This window comes from Salvia miltiorrhiza, chromosome 6 (assembly GCF_028751815.1).
Source record: "Salvia miltiorrhiza cultivar Shanhuang (shh) chromosome 6, IMPLAD_Smil_shh, whole genome shotgun sequence".
Classification (NCBI taxonomy): Eukaryota; Viridiplantae; Streptophyta; class Magnoliopsida; order Lamiales; family Lamiaceae; genus Salvia; species Salvia miltiorrhiza.
In genome coordinates this window covers 1,306,435-1,323,156 of record NC_080392.1, presented here as the reverse complement: position 1 = coordinate 1,323,156, position 16,722 = coordinate 1,306,435, and the positions used below count along the sequence as shown (strand labels likewise).

The window sequence follows — 16,722 nt, the reverse complement described above, 5'->3', positions numbered from 1 at the left end:
ACCAAATCCAATAATTATTTGCAGCGTGTCATGGCCGCCATATATGATGATCACATGTTTTTTTTCAGTTCTCAAGAAAATACATTATTAAAGTAAAGTTGGAAGCTGACATTTGATTGTAACAAGGCGTCAGCAATGAATGGGCAAAACATGCATTATTTTTTTCCCTAAAAAAAACAAAACAAATTAAAATCATACACTGAGATTCCATATGCATCACGTTTAATTATATAATAATTGGGATTCTAACTCTTCATTTTTCTCTCTCCTACATTATATAGTTGACAGGAGTGAGAGAGAGGGAGGAGCAGGAGGTAAGAACCCTTTGAAACCATTTCAATTTTACAAGTTTCTTGAATTTCAGTAACATTAATTGTGCTCTCTCAAAGCTTCAGCCTTTATGCTAATTGTGTGTATGATATTGTTACAACACTCAAAATTTGTTATTAGTTAGTCTTTGAGCAATGAAAATTTTGGGGAAGTTATTGGAATTTGTTGAATAGTTTGTATAATTACACATTGATTTGAAGCAGAGAGAATCCATTATGTAAAAAAACTTAGTAGTTTAGCAGAAGCATCATCTTGTTTGTTGTGTTTCTCCAACATTGGAAGCTTAATTTTGGGGTTAAAGCTATGAAAGATTTAGTCTTTGGTACTAGACTTGTATTCCACTGTGTAAAAGTGAAGCAGAAAGCAGAAAGTTTGTGATGCAAAGTTTTTTAACTTGAAAATTGAGTGAAGATTCAAATATTTTCTTTGGCATTGCATACATATAGTAGATCCTAATAGTGTTTGTAGTTCCAAATTAGACTATGCCTGTGTAGTTTGTTTGCATTTCGTATGAACTCAACATCAGTTAAGTCGTTTCGTTTATCTGATAAAAGGCGAGTGCAGTGATGATGGCTTGATGAATTCTGCCTCCTCAGTCCATTTTGCATCATATTTGGTTGAGCTTCATTTCATTATTGAAACATCATCAATTTTTCTTTGTTTTGTGGCACGAGATCTCGTATGAAGTCAACATCACTTAAGTCGTTTCGTTTATCTTATAAATGGCGAGTGCAGGGGTCATGGTTCGATGAATTCTGCCCCCTCAGTCCATTTTGCACTATATTTGGTTGAGCTTCATTTCATTAGTATTGAAACATCATCAAATTTTTCTTTGTTTTGTGGCACGAGATTTCGTATGAACTCAACATCAGTTAATTCATTTCATTTATCTGATAAAAGGCGAGTGCAGTGATCATGGTTTGGTAATTCTGCCCCCTCACTCCATTTTGCATCATATTTGGTTGAGCTTCATTTCATTAGTATTGAAACATCATCAATTTTTCTTTTTGTGGCATGAGATTTTGTATGAACTCAACATCAGTTAAGTCGTTTCATTTATCTGATAAAAGGGTGAGTGCAGTGATCATGGTTTGATGAATTCTGCCTCCTCAGTCCATTTTGCATCATATTTTGTTTAGGTTCATTTCATTAGTATTGAAAAATCATCAATTTTTCTTCGTTTTGTGACATGAGGTCTCGTATGAACTCAACATCAGTTAAGTCGTTTCGTTTATCTGATAAAGGCGAGTGCAGGGGTCATGGCTTGAAGAATTCTGTCCCCTCACTCCATTTTGCATCATATTTTGTTGAGCTTCATTTCATTAGTATTGAAACCTGATCAACTTTTCTTCGTTTTGTGGCACGAGATAGATAAAATTAGGGAAGGGCTCAATCTCAATCCAATGGAAGGCGAGATCCACGAGAAGCTGCTTTTAGAAGCTAAAAACAAGGAGACTCTGATGAAGAAGATATGGGAAGAGAACAAGCAAATGTGGATTGTTTCTGGCCCGGCCATCTTGATCCGATGCTCGACATTTGGTGTTCATGTCGTCAGCCAAGCGTTTATAGGCCAGTTCAGCTCCTCAGTGCTCGCTGCCTATGCCCTCGTCTTCACTGTCCTCTTCAGATTCTACCTTGGCATATTGGTACATTATATATACTAGCAAAAAATGTGTTACTTAAAACAAAAACGCGTGAACTCATGGTCTGCAACGGATATGCAGATGGGCATAAATGGCGGGCTGGGAACGCTCTGTGGCCAAGCATACGGTGCCAAGCAGTATCACAAACTAGGCATATATCTTCAGCAGCAGTGGCTTATTCTGTTCGTGATCACAGCTCTCTTATCGCCTCTGTTTGTTTTCGCTGCTCCTATTTTAAAAGCTTTAGGCCAGGATGAACATATTGCCGAAGGGGCCGGGAGTCTCGCCCTCTGGTTCATTCCCATGATTTTTCTCTATGCCGTTTGCTTTAGCTGCAACACGTATCTGCAGGCACAGAGCAAGAACTTCATTCTTTCGTGCTTTGCAGTTCTTTCCTTCTTGCAGCATATCTTCGTCTCGTGGCTTCTAGCTATTAGGTTCGAGTTTGGTGTTGGTGGCGTCATGGTGTCTACTGTGCTGGCCTATTTGGTCCCGAATGTGGGCCAGCTCGCGTACATCATGTGTGGAGGGTGCCGGGAGACGTGGAGAGGCTTCACAACCGCGTGTTTTAAGGATCTCGGGCTCACCGTCAAGCTCTCCATTTCCTCTGGAGTGATGATCTGGTTAGGCCTTGTTTTAGTCTACTGGATTTCTCAAGATTCAAGATTCTGTTTCAAAATGATATTGTTAATTAGTCTGTATTTGCTATTTGCAGCCTTGAATTCTGTTACACTACTGTGCTAATTCTCTTAACTGGCAACATGGGAAATGCTGAAGTCACAGTTGATGCTCTTTCTATCTGGTAATAATACTTTTCTCCGTCCCAACTAACTCGATCAGTATTCCTTTTTGGGCTGTCCCAACTAACTCGATCACTTTCCTTATATGGCAAAAGTTTTTTTCCTTTATTCACACTTTCACTTTTTTTAACGAGTTTGCTAGCTAGCTGCATTATTCGACTAATTTCTTTTCGAATTTAGCCTAAACATCAGTGGTTGGGCTCTTATGATCTCCTTCGGTTTCTTGGCTTCAGCAAGGTACTCTCACTATAGTCATTGCCTCAATTAGCCATATATGATATGATATGATATGATATGATATGGCATTTCTCAGCGTTCGCGTCTCTAACGAGCTTGGCCGGAGGGACGCGAAAGCTGCAAAGCTCGCGATTGTGGTGTCCGTGCTGACATCTTTCGTCATTGGATTGGTGTTGTTTACGTTCTTTCTCGTGTTTAAGGAGAGCTCGGCTTACATGTTCACGCAGAGCCCGGATGTGGCCAAGGCCGTTGCTCGTCTCTCGCCTCTCCTCGCCTTCACCATTCTCCTCAATGGACTCCAACCAGCACTTTCCGGTGAGGCCTCTTTAATTAGTCGTCTGCTTGAGCGCGTAAATCTTACGCGACTTTTCTCACGACGTCAGGCGTTGCGAGCGGGGCCGGACGACAGGGCTTTGTGGCGTATGTGAACCTTGGCTCGTATTACTTGATTGGAGTTCCTTTAGGAGTTGTTCTTGGTTATGTCTTCGATTTTCAAGTTGAGGTGAATCTATACTTTTCATATTTTTATATTTTGTCATTGTTAGTTGAAAATGATGAATGGTTGTTTGTTTTGAAGGGTGTTTGGATTGGGATGATAATAGGAATTGTGTTCCAAACTTGTGTGTTGATTATCATGACTTGCACGACTAATTGGGATGAACAGGTAAGCTTTTGTCTTTTTTCTTTTCATTTTTTTGATAGATTAACAATATTAAATAAATAAATTTAAATGCTTCGTCACGGTGAATTCGAACTCAAGACCTTTGACCTTAAACATTAATTACTTTAACGTTTGAACATGTGTTGTTGCAGGTAGCTCTTGCTCAGATACGAATCAACAAGCGGAGCTCTACGACAGACCAAACAAATGATGACATTGCAACTTAATCTTCGTATTATACAACCAAACCCTCCAATTTCACACATGTATTTTCATTAAGGGTGCATTTAATTTGATGGGGAAAAAAAAGTATATTTTTCATAATTTTTCATCATTTTCACATAGTATTTTATTATGATTGAAAATTTTCTTTGGTCAAAATAAAATATTTTTATCAAGGCAGCTCATTTTTACTTATTTTCTCTATAATATTGGATAATATTATTTTTAGGTAGTGGTGTGATTTCAATATTTTCTTATTTTTTCATCTCTACTAAACATATAATAAAAAAGGAGATTTTTTTATTTTTTTTATTCCATCATTTTTTAATGAAAATTTTACCACCAAACTAAATGCACCTTAAAAGAAAATTTGTATTAATCACACAAAATTAGCTATATTGTGAATATTTTCGATCTTATAGTTATTTTGTTTCAGTGTGATAGTATCGACAGTTCAATGGAAGAAGTGTTGGAAATAAAATAAAAATATAATAGAAAAAAATCAGTTAAACCTCGTGTTTCTTCGAACTTTTTTAACTTATATGTTTAAAAAGTTTATCTATATACACGTAGTTGTCACAAACTTAAATAAAAAGTGATTTTTAAAAGATGGTATCCACGTATTTTTCACCCATAAACGAAAATAAAATGAAAAAAAAAGTATGATGTCCAACATTATAGATAAATGAGAGCGAATAGAAATTAATTTTAACACTTAAACGATCACAACTTATTCATTTCATATTTATTTTCTATAATTTTTACATAGAATTGAAGATCTTATTGTAATCTTCAATTTAATATTATATTGAATATATTTTTTCATAAATCGAAATTAATATTTTTGAAAAGAATTAAAATAGAAAAAGAGTAAAGAAGAGATAAATTTTGGAGGAAAAAATTGAGACGAGAGAAAATTCAAAGTTTGAATTAAGATATTTAAATAATTTGTGATTAATGTTTAAGGTTAAAAATTTGGAGTTGAAATTCCTCTTTTATAGATATCAATTTATAATTAATGTTTAAGGTTAAATATTTTAGGTTTGAATTAAGATATTTAAATAATTTGTTTATTTTATATAAAAAAAAATCAAAGTTTGATTGCGTTTGACTCGATTGTGGCTTGTTGGGTTAGAGTGAAGATGTAGCAAAGATGCTCTAACTTTGATATAGATATACTATACTTTCAACCTTCGAGAAGAATCATGTTTTTTAATTCTTATACTCCATTATTTTATAAGATTTGATATCAACTAAAATAATAACAACAATTAATAATAAACCCCGCTGAATCATATTTGTGATTCTGCGTGCATAATCTGTGTATTGAGGAATAATAACAATTCGCCCGTGAGACTTAGTTCAAGTAGCAAAATTAAAATATTCAAAAGACTTTATTTTATGAGACGTTTTGAATTTAATTCCGTCTACATGCGGATAGTTTTATTTTTCCACCTTTATGTGGAAAGTTATCCCATTTAAATTAATTATTATACAGGCCATATGAGTATATCATCGCACCGAGTGCTACTAAAATAAATGCACAATTCTCATGTCGGGGCGGTCGTACTGTGCGGTCGTGCTCGCCTTGCCTCGACTATCACTTTTTATTAGTATTAAAAATATTATTTATATTGTATCATTTATTTTTATACAATGTGTTATTATCTTTAGGGCCTGTTTGATATGAGTTTATAGGTAGGATAAATTAAATTAATACAGATTAGTGTGATGTTTGATATCATGTGCAGTTAATATGGTCAACTCCTACTTAATCCTACTACTCCATGCTATTTTGTGGGATTAACCCATACTAATAATCCGCCCACCCCCTCGGATAAATTTAATACTGAGAAGTTGGATAAAAATTCTGCTACCCTTCCTCACGCATATCGATGCAAATGCCCAAGTAATGGTGGACATACATGATTTTAAAATTATGTGAGGATAGTTTTGGTATTAGATAAAATAATCCAACATAATCATATGGATATCAAACATAATATAGGATTAAATAGCCATGATTTCAAACACCCATGAAATAATATAAATCCACACTAATCCACAGTAATTTCTCAAGATAATTTTAATCCTAATCAATCCTAAACTGCAAATCAAACGGCCCCTTAGAATGAAACAACTTCCTCTTTGGAGATGACACGAGTTTTAAGGAAAAATTATATAAAGTGTATTGATAGTGGAGAAAAAGTGTTATAATTATTATTGAAAGCTGTGAAAAGATGTTATAGCTAGTATTAAGAGTGGTGAAAAGTGAAAAGTAAGAATAAATAAAGTATTATTAGTGATGGGGTGGTAAAGTTGTCCAAAAATGGAAAGAAGGAAAGATGAAGTTATTTGGGGGACGTCCCAAAAACGAAAAAGAGGAAGTTATTTCAGGGACCGAGGGAGTATATATTTTTAAGATAAATCACTTAATTAACGAGCTTGTTCACGAGCTAACGAGTCGAGTATCGTCATGCTCAACCTTGACTTATTTAGCTAAACGAACTGATCATTAAATTACCGATCGAACTTTTATCGAATCGAGTATCGAATAGCTCACGAATAGCCTGGCTCCTTTACAACTCTAGAAACAAGTAAAACTTTTCTTTTATTATATCCATTTCTCGGTTGTGTTGGAGTTTTTCCAAACTTTCCTACATAATTAATTTTACAAATTACCACTCCTTCCATTTTACCTCATCCTTGGCCTAATTTTTTTTAGCACAATTATTCAAATGTAAGTGTTTATTATATCATAACTAGTACATCCTTCCATACGATGCACGGGTCAAGATATATTTTATAATTTTTAAATTATATAAAAATATCAAAATACCACCATATATCATGAGGCAGATCAATTAATAATACTCCCCCGTCCCTCAAACATCTCCCTTTCTTTTCATTTTGGTCTCTATATTTTATCTAAAACGATTTTTTTTATTATAATTTTTTTGGATTCATATTATTTGATGTAAATAGACACAATAAATCACTTTATATAATTATATATACAAATTTTCTTATATATATAAGATCAGTATATGGTAGATCCCAAGTTGGACCATATTTTGTAACAAGGCGTCAGCGATGAATTTGCAAGAAAATGCATTATTTTTTTCCCCTAAGAATAGAAAACAAATTAAAATCTTACATGGAGATTCCATATATGCATCACGTTTATATAAAAACTGGGATTTCAACTCTTCATTTTTCTCTCTCCTACAATATATAGTTGACAAGAGTGAGAGAGAGAGAGGGAGGAGCAGGAGGTAAGAACCCTTTGAAACCATTTCAATTTTACAAGAATCTTGAATTTCAAGTACATTGTAAATGCATCTTGTCTGAATGACTGAATCTTGAATTTCAAGTACATTGTAAATGCATGTAATAAGTTTTTTGTCTCTCTCAAAGCTTCAGCCTTTATGCTGTGTGTGTGTGTGATATTGTTACAACATTCATTATCAAAAGCCAAGCTATAGAGAAGAAGGTGCTTAAGGTTAGTAAACCACATCACCTAGCTTATACTTAACCGATGTGTGGGATGGATCATAGCAGATATTTAATCCTCAATCTACATTGTGTTTTGATGATTCAAAATTTGTTATTAATTACTCTTTGAGCAATGAAAAATTTATGAAGTTATTGGAATTTGTTGAATACTTTGTATAATTGCACATTGATTTGAAGCAGCAAGAATCCATTATGTAAAAAAACTTGGTAGTTTCTAGTCAAAAAAAAAAAAAAAAAACTTAGTAGTTTAGCAGAAGCATCATATTGTTTGTTGTGTTTCTCCAACATTGGAAGCTTAATTTTGGTGTTAAAGCTATGAAAGATTTAGTCTTTGGCACTAGACTTGTATTCCACATTGTAAAAATGAAACAGAAAGCAGAAAGTTTGTGATGCAGAGTTTTTTAACTCGAAAATTGAGTGAAGATTCACATATTTTCTTTGGCATTGTATACACATAGTAGAGCCTAATAGTGTTTGTAGTTCCAAATTAGACCATGTTTTGATGAATTCTACTATGTAGTTTGTTTGCATTTAAACTCTACTGTATGTAGTTTGCTTGCATTTCGTATGAACTCAACATCACTTAAGTCGTTTCGTTTATCTGATAAAAGGCGAGTGCAGTGATCATGGCTTGATGAATTCTGCCCCCTCTCTCCATTTTGCATCAATTTTTTCATTTCACTAGTATTGAAACATCATTGATTTTTCTTCGTTTTGTGGCACGAGATAGATCAAATTAGGTGAGAGCTCCATCTCAATCCAATGGAAGGCGAGATCCACGAGAAACAGGAGAGTCTGAAGAAGAAGATATGGGATGAGAACAAGAAAATGTGGATTGTTTCTGGCCCAGCCATCTTGAGCCGAGTCTCGACATTTGGTGTTCATGTCGTCAGCCAAGCGTTCATAGGCCATTTCAGCTCCTCAGAGCTCGCTGCCTATGCCCTCGTCTTCACTATCCTCTTCAGATTCTACCTTGGCACACTGGTACATTATATATAGTAGCAAAAATCATGTGTTGCTCATACAAAAACGCGTGAGCTCATGGTCTGCAACGGATATGCAGATGGGCGTAAATGGTGGGCTGGGAACGCTCTGTGGCCAAGCATACGGCGCCAAGCAGTATCACAAACTAGGCACATATCTGCAGCAGCAGTGGCTTATTCTGCTCGTGATCACAGCTCTCTTATCGCCTCTGTTTGTCTTCGCTGCTCCTATTTTGAAAGCTTTAGGCCAGGATGAACATATCGCTGAAGGGGCCCGGACCCTCGCCCTCTGGTTCATCCCCGTGATTTTTCTCTATGCCATTTGCTATAGCTGCAACACGTATCTGCAGGCACAGAGCAAGAACTTCATTCTCTCGTGTTTTGCAGTTCTTTCCTTCTTGCAGCACATCCTCGTCTCGTGGCTTCTAGCTGTGAAGTTCGAGTTTGGTGTTGGTGGTGTCATGGTGTCTACTGTGCTGGCCTATTTGGTCCCGAATGTAGGCCAGCTCGCGTACATCATGTGTGGAGGGTGCCGGGAGACGTGGAGAGGCTTCACAACCGCGTGTTTTGAGGATCTCGGGCTCATCATCAAGCTCTCTTTCTCCTCTGGAGTGATGATCTGGTTAGGCCTTGTCTTAGTCTACTAGATTTCTCAAGATTCAAGATTCTGTTTCAATGATGCTTGTTAATTACTCTGTATTTGCTATTTGCAGCCTTGAATTCTGTTACACTACTGTGCTGATTCTCTTAACTGGCAACATGGGAGATGCTGAAGTCACAGTTGATGCTCTTTCTATCTGGTAATAATACTTTCTCCCTCCCAACTAACTTTATCAGTATTCCTTTTTGGGCTGTCCCAACTAACTTGATCGATCACTTTCCTTATATGGCAAAAGTTATTCCCCTTATTCATATTTTCACTTTTTTACCTTAACAAACTTGTGCCGAAAAGAATGTGATTGAGCTAGCTGGGACGGAGGGAGTAATATACATTATTTGACTAATTTCTTTTCGATTTTAGCCTAAACATCAGTGGGTGGGCTCTTATGATCTCCTTCGGTTTCTTGGCTTCAGCAAGGTACTCTCATTGTAGCCATTGCCTTAATTAGACATATATGATATGATATGATATGAGTCATGTATCCCTTCATGGCATTTCTCAGCGTTCGCGTCTCTAACGAGCTTGGCCGGAGGGACGCGAAAGCTGCAAAGCTCGCGATTGTGGTGTCCGTGCTGACATCTTTCGTCATTGGATTGGTGTTGTTTACGTTGTTTCTCGTGTTCAAGGAGAGCGCGGCTTACATGTTCACGAAGAGCCCGGCTGTGGCCAAGGCCGTTGCTCGCCTCTCGCCTCTCCTTGCCGTCACCATTCTCCTCGGTGGACTCCAACCAGCCCTTTCCGGTGAGGCCTCTTTAATTAGTCGTCTGCTTGAACGCGTAATCTTACGCGATTTTTCTCACGACGTTAGGCGTTGCGAGCGGGGCCGGACGACAAGGCGTGGTGGCTTATGTGAATCTTGGCTCGTATTACTTGATTGGAGTTCCTTTAGGAGTTGTTCTTGGTCATGTCTTCGATTTGCAAGTTAAAGTGAGTCTATACTTTTTCAAATTTTTATGTACATTTTGTGATTGTTGGTTGAAAATGATGATGAATGGTTGTTTGTTTTGCAAGGGTGTTTGGATCGGGATGATAATAGGAATCGTGTTCCAAACTTGTGTGCTGATTATCATGACTTGCACGACTAACTGGGATGAACAGGTCGCGTCACAGTAAACTTGAACTCAAAATTTCTCGAACTTAAACATTAATCACTCTATCGCTTGAGCGTATCGTGTATCTTGTTGCAGGTAGCTCTTGCTCAGATACGAATCAACAAGCGGAGCTCTACGACAGACCAAACAAATGATGACGTCACGACTTAATCCGCGTATTATACAACCAAAGCCTCCAATTTCACACGAATTTTCATTGAAGGGAAATTTGTTTTATCACACAAAAAGCAGCTATATTGTGAATATTTTAATTTTTGTGGCTAGAATTTATCTTTATGAAAATTCAAATGTTCAATGTAAGGACTAGTGTTCTGTTTTATTTATTTATTTATTTGTTATTATTTTTTTTAATGTTGTCTGATGAGAGTCCGATCGAGGGCCCTAAAGTGTGGTTATTTATGTTCAACTTTATACAAACTAAAAATGCATTAAATTAAAACTTAAAAAATGCAAAAAATTTCCAACCATCAAATAATTAAGGGACAACCCCTCCACACTTTTTTAGTGGAAGGTTTTGCCACGTGTTGTTTTTCTAATATATTTTCACCTCGACATATATACAAAGAAAGAAAGAGATAATGTATTCAGTAATAAAAAAATATCATTCATGAGAAACGAGAATACATTAATAAAACAATAAAATTCATGAACCCGACATGAACAAATTAATGTTACATATAAACAATGCATGCATTCAACTAATTAATGTGATTGTTCACGTTTTACATTGATTTATTTATGTCGGGTTCTTGGATTTATTCATTTGTAATTCTCACAGATCATCTCAACCCTAGGTTAAATATAAAAAACACCTTTAATGTTTACAACGAAAAATAAATAACTCCCTAACATTATATTTTATGCAACTTAATTACTCCACATCGTAGTTGGATAACTAAGTCCCTTTGTATCACGTAGATAGAGTTAACATCAGATAAAGAGACTTATTTGTCCCAATTTATAAACATAAAAAACCAAAAAATATAATGTTAGACAGACAGACATTAATTAAGATATTTTTGCTACTTCACCTTAAAATAAAATGACGTGCATTACTCCAAACTTGATCATATCCACCATTGAACAATTTACCTATGCTTATATTAGTTAGTGAAAGAGTGAATTTGGTACATATTCTATGAAAAAAGATTCTCTAACTTTGTTAAATTTGTTACACATGCAAAGATGCTTGCTTCAACCTTCAAGAAGAATTATGTTTTCCTCTCAAAAATCTATCCCCTTTTTATGTACGTGTTTCCAACATGATTAATTAATTAGGCTATTTATCAAAAGTGGAATATAATTGAGAATAAATTGCTCAAGTCTATGCACTTTTGATTTAGTGTTTAAAGTTATTGATGCTTTATTCTTATATTAATTAATCCTATTTCAACTTTACTGCGAAAACTCGAATTTCACTTTTATTTTCTTTATTATTCCAACTGCTCTCAAAACAATCTCACATGGAGCAGTTTCACCTTCTGTTTCTCATCACATCATTTGATTCACACAAATCTACAAGTGTGTCAAAGTTGGAATTTTGCTATCACTTTTATTTTTTTGCAAAATTAACAGAAACAAAAATCAAAAGTCGACAAGAGGCATATTTTCTTCATGGAGGTGATCATATTATTATAGCAGAAACATGCATATATAATATAGGGTTAATTAAACAAAAATCTCTTCAATCTCCATATATAGCTAATTTCTCCTTCCTCATTTGCAGGCCATGGATGGAAACTTGCAAGAGAATCTGCTGAATCCAAGAGCAGAATCAGACGTGGATTTGAAGGAAGAAATCATTCAAGAATCGAAGAAAATATGGCGAGTGGCATTGCCTAGCATTATCTCAAGAGTCACTTCATTTGGGAGCCTCGTTGTCACGCAATCTTTCATCGGACACATCAACTCCACCGATCTTGCCGGTTATGCTCTTGTCCAAACCCTAACCGTCCGATTCGTCAACGGAATAGTGGTACTTGTTTTCTTTCGTTGTAAACTTATCATGAGAAAATGAGCCCCTTTTTCCCTTATTTTTTACAAATGGTCATAAAATTTCACCGTTCTCATCCCTCATTCTCACTCTAAGAGTGCGTTCTCTTTGATGAAAAATGGTGAAAAACGTATACCTTCACCTTTTTTTTGCACCATTTTCGCATGTTCTGTATGAATGATACTCCTTTTCCATTCTTCGGGTAGGATGGAAAAAAAATCGAACAGCCTATTTTTCCTCATTTTCACTCCAATATACGATAATACTATCATAAGGAATTGATTTGATAATATTTTTCTTGGAATATTGATGTGATAAACTATGTTTTAGATCTTAAAGAACATGAGATAAAAAAGATAGGGAGGTTCCATCTCTTATTATCCCTCATTTTTTCATGATAAATTTACAACCAAAGAAAACGTACGAATCATTTCACGAAGTATATGTCCGGATAGTCCAAAGTCTCGATAGTTAGCTCTTTCTGGTCGAAAAACAACCTAAGAGTGATAATATTATCACACCAAAAACAGAACTCTAATATTACCCTTCTTTGAAGTGAAAAGGAGGAATGAGAAATAATAAATTCTCTTTTATATAAAATGAGCGGAAAATTAGAGAGAATTTTTCTTATTTCTCGTTTTCTCATGATAAATTTTAAACAGTCTGACACAAGTTTTTCCGTATATCTGGAAGATCGGGATGTCGAGCGCGACGGAAACCCTATGCGGGCAAGCCTACGGCGCGAAGCAGCACCACATGATGGGCGTGTTCCTGCAACGCTCGTGGCTCGTGGATCTCGCGACACTGACCCTGCTCCTCCCCGTCTTCGTCTCGGCGGCGCCCATTTTCCGGGCGGTGGGGGAGGAGCCCGCCATCGCGGCTTCGGCGGGGTACATCTCCCTGTGGTTCATCCCGTTCCTCTACAGCATCGTCTTCGCCGCCACCATCCAGATGTTCCTGCAGGCGCAGCAGCGGAACGCCGTGGTGGCGTGGCTGTCGGCGGCGCAGCTGGCGGTGCACGTGCCGGTGTCGTGGGTGCTGGTGAGCGTGATGGGGTTCGGGGTGGGCGGCGCGATGTGTGCGCTGTGTGTGTCGGCGTGGGTGGTGGTGGCGGGGGAGTTCGTCTACGTGTTTGGAGGCTGGTGCGAGGAGTCGTGGAGAGGATTCACCATGGCTGCGTTTCACGACATTCTTCCCGTCGTCAAGCTCTCTATCTCATCCGGCATCATGGTCTGGTAATAAATTAATTAAGTTATTAACCTCGTTTGCTAATGTCTTTTACTTACTAAAAATTATTTTATTTTTTACTAGTTATGTAGGGGTCTGCATCGGTTCAAAACCGAACCGAACCGACCCAATTTATAAAAATCGAAACTGAACCAATCGATAAAAACACTACAAAAAATCACGTGAACAGTGGCGGAATTTTACGAAGGCCTAATATATTTTCTCGACGGATATTTCCCGTCGAGAATTCTCGACAGAATTTCCCGTCGTTGATTAATTTACCCACAATTAAATTAATGACTCCCGATTTCCGTCGACAATCCGAGAAATAAAATAACGACGGCTTTTTTATATTTGTCGACGGGAATTTCCGTCGAGAATTGCGAATTTTTTTGTAGTGAAAAATGAAAAATCGACCAAAATCGAACCGACCTAAAAAAATAGTGTTAACGCGTTAATATTTAATGATGGATTAACAACGAACAAGTAAAATAAAAATAAATATTTAACAACAAATTGATGGCGGAATATTAAAAATATTATTTCCTCCGTCCACGAAAATGATAGTCTTTATTTACTTTTTCTGAAAAAACTATCTTTTATATTTAAAACCTATTAACACCTAATATTTTACGAATGACCTAACTAATATCAACTTTGGTGAGTCTCTTTCTCCGCTCAATTATGATGAGTCGTTTTTTCACTTATCTCCAAATCATTTACTATTAATTTGTGTCCTCAAACCGTACTACAATTTTCATTGACGGAGGGAGTAATACATGTCTCAAAATTGTATTTTACCGTATTTTTAAAAGAATTTTAGATTGAAAATGTTTATTGTCTTATATCAAAACAAATAAAATCTAAATATACATGTGTGTGTATATATATATAGAACCTCTCCCTATATATATATAGGGTTGGGATCTATGAAGAAGTAACTATATTTCGTTCTGAATAAGTCAATAAATTTACCGAATAAATCACGCGACCGCACGAATAGTTATTTTACTGAATAAACACGTACATTTTTCGTTCATGCGCTCGCGTGATTTATTCAGTAAATGTATTGAGTTATTCAGCCTTCGTTGTTTCCTTCTACATTTAGCATTCTTTATTGATCCATTCCCTATATATATATATATATATATATATATATATATATATATATATATATATTTAAATTATTAAATTATCCTTAAAATTTTAAATAAGTAAAGATATTAATTAGGAATACACACTAACGGATTACAACATTAGCCTGATGTTATAGTTGCATTGTCTCAAAAGTCGTATGGTTATTTATTGAAATGCACTGCATTTTTAATAATTTGTGAATTGATTTTTTATTTTATTTTTTATCCAAATTGAAGCATTTAGTATTGGCCTAACCTAGATATGATTTTTGACAGTTTGGAGCTATGGTACTACGCCATTCTGGTCTTGCTAGCCGGCTACATGAAAAACGCCAGAGTTGCAATCTCTGCCTTCTCTATATGGTAATTAGTAATTAAAAAAAAATCTATTTTTTCAATTATCAAAATTTTTACAGCACAATCAACACAAATATGTTGCTAACTTAGTGCTAAAAAAAAAAAAAAAAAAAAAAAAAAAAAAAAAAAAAAAAACAAATTTCAGCCTGAACGTGGGCGCGTGGGAGTTCATGATCTGCCTGGGCATGATGGGTGCTGCAATGTAAGTATTTAAATTTTGGGTTAATTGCATATAAATTACTGAACTTTCAACAAATTCTCATTTTACACATAAACTTTAAATTTTTTATCAAAATTACTCAACTATTAATTTATTTTTATTTTGCATATTTGTCCATTTTCCGGCCAAACTTTGGGTCTGAAATGACGTCGTTTTCATCCAACTATACATTACAACAATAGTTCTATTTTTTCACATGATCATATTTATGCTATGCAAATATTTATGCCATGTCATCACAATGAAAAATGGGCAAATATGAAAAATGAGAAAAAATTAGTAGTTGAGTAAATTTTAATAAAGATTTCAAAGTTCGTATGCAAAATGAGAATTTATTGAAAGTTCAGTAATTTATATGCAATCAACCATCTCTTTAATTTTTTTTGGTCTTCTCATGTGTTGTGAGGGCATGCAGTGTGAGGGTGGCGAACGAGCTCGGCAGAGGCGACGCGGCCGCAACGAGGTTCGCCATCAAGGTGGTGATGGCCACATCGGTGGCGATAGGGGCGGTTTTCTGGATCCTCTGCTTGATTTTTGGCCGGAAACTCGGCTACTTGTTCACCGGTGACGAGGAGGTTGCACTGGCCGTTGCCGACCTCTCTCTTCTGCTTGCCTTCTCCATCTTGCTCAACGGCATATATCCTGTGCTTTCAGGTTCTTCTCATTTTTCTACTTTTGTAGAGAAAGACCTGAGTTTTTTCTTTTTCCTCTTTTTTTTTTTTTTGAAGAAATGTTTTTTGTGCAGGTGTTGCAGTTGGAGCAGGGCTGCAGGGCAGAGTTGCGATTATCAATTTAGTTTGTTTTTATGCTATTGGATTGCCTATTGGAGCTGTGCTTGGATATGTCATTCATCTCCAAGCAAAGGTGAAATCATTTTACCGTTTGAATCTTTGGGATATTTGTCGTAAAATACACAAACTCTGAACTTAGTGTTATGAGAATGGCAGGGGATATGGATTGGAATGATGAGTGGCATCGTCACGCAAACTGTCGCACTTAGTTACATGATCTGGAAAATAAATTGGGATCAAGAGGTAAAATATTTTGTGATCCAAGGGTGTAGATTTGAGCTCAATAAAACTATACAAAGTCGTTCTAAATTTTTATTTATTAGATTATTGTTGTTGTTGTTGCAGGTTTTGATAGCTTCGGCGCGTCTCAGGAGATGGTACTTAAAATCTGGGGAAGAAAATCAACAACAGATTTGTGATCATTCTTAGGCATCCAAGGCAGAAATAACTAGCAATAATTAAGGCTATCAACAACTTGTTGTCATGCAAGATGCTATAGTGTTGATGATGCTATTTCATTTTCTATTTCAAACCATGTGTCGAGGTAGAAAATATTTCATATTTGCTACTTTATTTGTTGTTGACTTGTTATGGATAGTGATTAGGGAGGTTTCTTAATTTGAGTTTTGTTATTTAAAGGTTATAATTGAGTTGAGCTTGAGTTAGACTAATTCATGTAAATAAATAAAATATTTAAGCTCACTCAAGCCTTTAATTTTATAACTTACAATTCAAAGCTCACTCAACAAAATTATAGTACTATACATTTGTGCAAGACTTTTAATTTCTCTGTATATAAGTCTGATTAGATGTTTCTATAATAAGTTAATTAA

The 16,722-nt window shown here is 35.8% G+C and overlaps 3 protein-coding genes across 5 annotated transcripts; all 3 read left to right on the top strand.

Moving 5' to 3' along the window:
* Nucleotides 1-4,073, top strand: LOC130987737 (protein DETOXIFICATION 21-like). Of its 3 annotated transcripts, none has more exons than XM_057911387.1 (9): nt 1-314; nt 1,702-1,976; nt 2,055-2,596; nt 2,689-2,775; nt 2,954-3,010; nt 3,087-3,325; nt 3,394-3,512; nt 3,588-3,674; nt 3,824-4,073. In XM_057911387.1, the coding sequence occupies exons 2-9, from the start codon at nt 1,734-1,736 to the stop codon at nt 3,896-3,898; spliced, it is 1,449 nt and encodes a 482-aa protein (XP_057767370.1). In that variant the 5' UTR covers nt 1-314; nt 1,702-1,733; the 3' UTR covers nt 3,899-4,073. The 3 variants fall into 3 exon arrangements, with proteins under 3 accessions (XP_057767370.1, XP_057767369.1, XP_057767368.1); XM_057911385.1 differs by lacking the exon at nt 1-314 and adding an exon at nt 317-1,253; XM_057911386.1 differs by having other exon boundaries at nt 301-1,976.
* A 3,864-nt stretch (nt 4,074-7,937) lies between these two features.
* Nucleotides 7,938-10,508, top strand: LOC130987738 (protein DETOXIFICATION 21-like). The gene is made up of 8 exons (XM_057911388.1): nt 7,938-8,393; nt 8,473-9,014; nt 9,106-9,192; nt 9,414-9,470; nt 9,556-9,794; nt 9,862-9,980; nt 10,065-10,151; nt 10,241-10,508. The coding sequence occupies exons 1-8, from the start codon at nt 8,172-8,174 to the stop codon at nt 10,313-10,315; spliced, it is 1,428 nt and encodes a 475-aa protein (XP_057767371.1). The 5' UTR covers nt 7,938-8,171; the 3' UTR covers nt 10,316-10,508.
* A 1,060-nt stretch (nt 10,509-11,568) lies between these two features.
* Nucleotides 11,569-16,653, top strand: LOC130987735 (protein DETOXIFICATION 24-like). The gene is made up of 9 exons (XM_057911384.1): nt 11,569-11,785; nt 11,892-12,140; nt 12,852-13,393; nt 14,798-14,884; nt 15,024-15,080; nt 15,514-15,752; nt 15,844-15,962; nt 16,046-16,132; nt 16,235-16,653. The coding sequence occupies exons 1-9, from the start codon at nt 11,780-11,782 to the stop codon at nt 16,316-16,318; spliced, it is 1,470 nt and encodes a 489-aa protein (XP_057767367.1). The 5' UTR covers nt 11,569-11,779; the 3' UTR covers nt 16,319-16,653.
* Nucleotides 16,654-16,722: the final 69 nt, after the last annotated feature.

What these genes read in the sequence shown, in the direction of transcription:
- LOC130987737 (XM_057911387.1), top strand. Translation starts at nt 1,734, where the DNA reads ATGGAAGGCGAGATCCACGAGAAGCTGCTTTTAGAAGCTAAAAACAAG. An exon ending in TCCTCTGGAGTGATGATCTG is followed by an intron (nt 2,597 to 2,688) that starts GTTAGGCCTTGT and finishes TGCTATTTGCAG; the next exon opens with CCTTGAATTCTGTTACACTA. An exon ending in GGTTTCTTGGCTTCAGCAAG is followed by an intron (nt 3,011 to 3,086) that starts GTACTCTCACTA and finishes GGCATTTCTCAG; the next exon opens with CGTTCGCGTCTCTAACGAGC.
- LOC130987738 (XM_057911388.1), top strand. Translation starts at nt 8,172, where the DNA reads ATGGAAGGCGAGATCCACGAGAAACAGGAGAGTCTGAAGAAGAAGATA. An exon ending in GTTGATGCTCTTTCTATCTG is followed by an intron (nt 9,193 to 9,413) that starts GTAATAATACTT and finishes TTTCGATTTTAG; the next exon opens with CCTAAACATCAGTGGGTGGG. An exon ending in CGACTAACTGGGATGAACAG is followed by an intron (nt 10,152 to 10,240) that starts GTCGCGTCACAG and finishes ATCTTGTTGCAG; the next exon opens with GTAGCTCTTGCTCAGATACG.
- LOC130987735 (XM_057911384.1), top strand. An exon ending in ATCTCTGCCTTCTCTATATG is followed by an intron (nt 14,885 to 15,023) that starts GTAATTAGTAAT and finishes AACAAATTTCAG; the next exon opens with CCTGAACGTGGGCGCGTGGG. An exon ending in AAATAAATTGGGATCAAGAG is followed by an intron (nt 16,133 to 16,234) that starts GTAAAATATTTT and finishes TTGTTGTTGCAG; the next exon opens with GTTTTGATAGCTTCGGCGCG.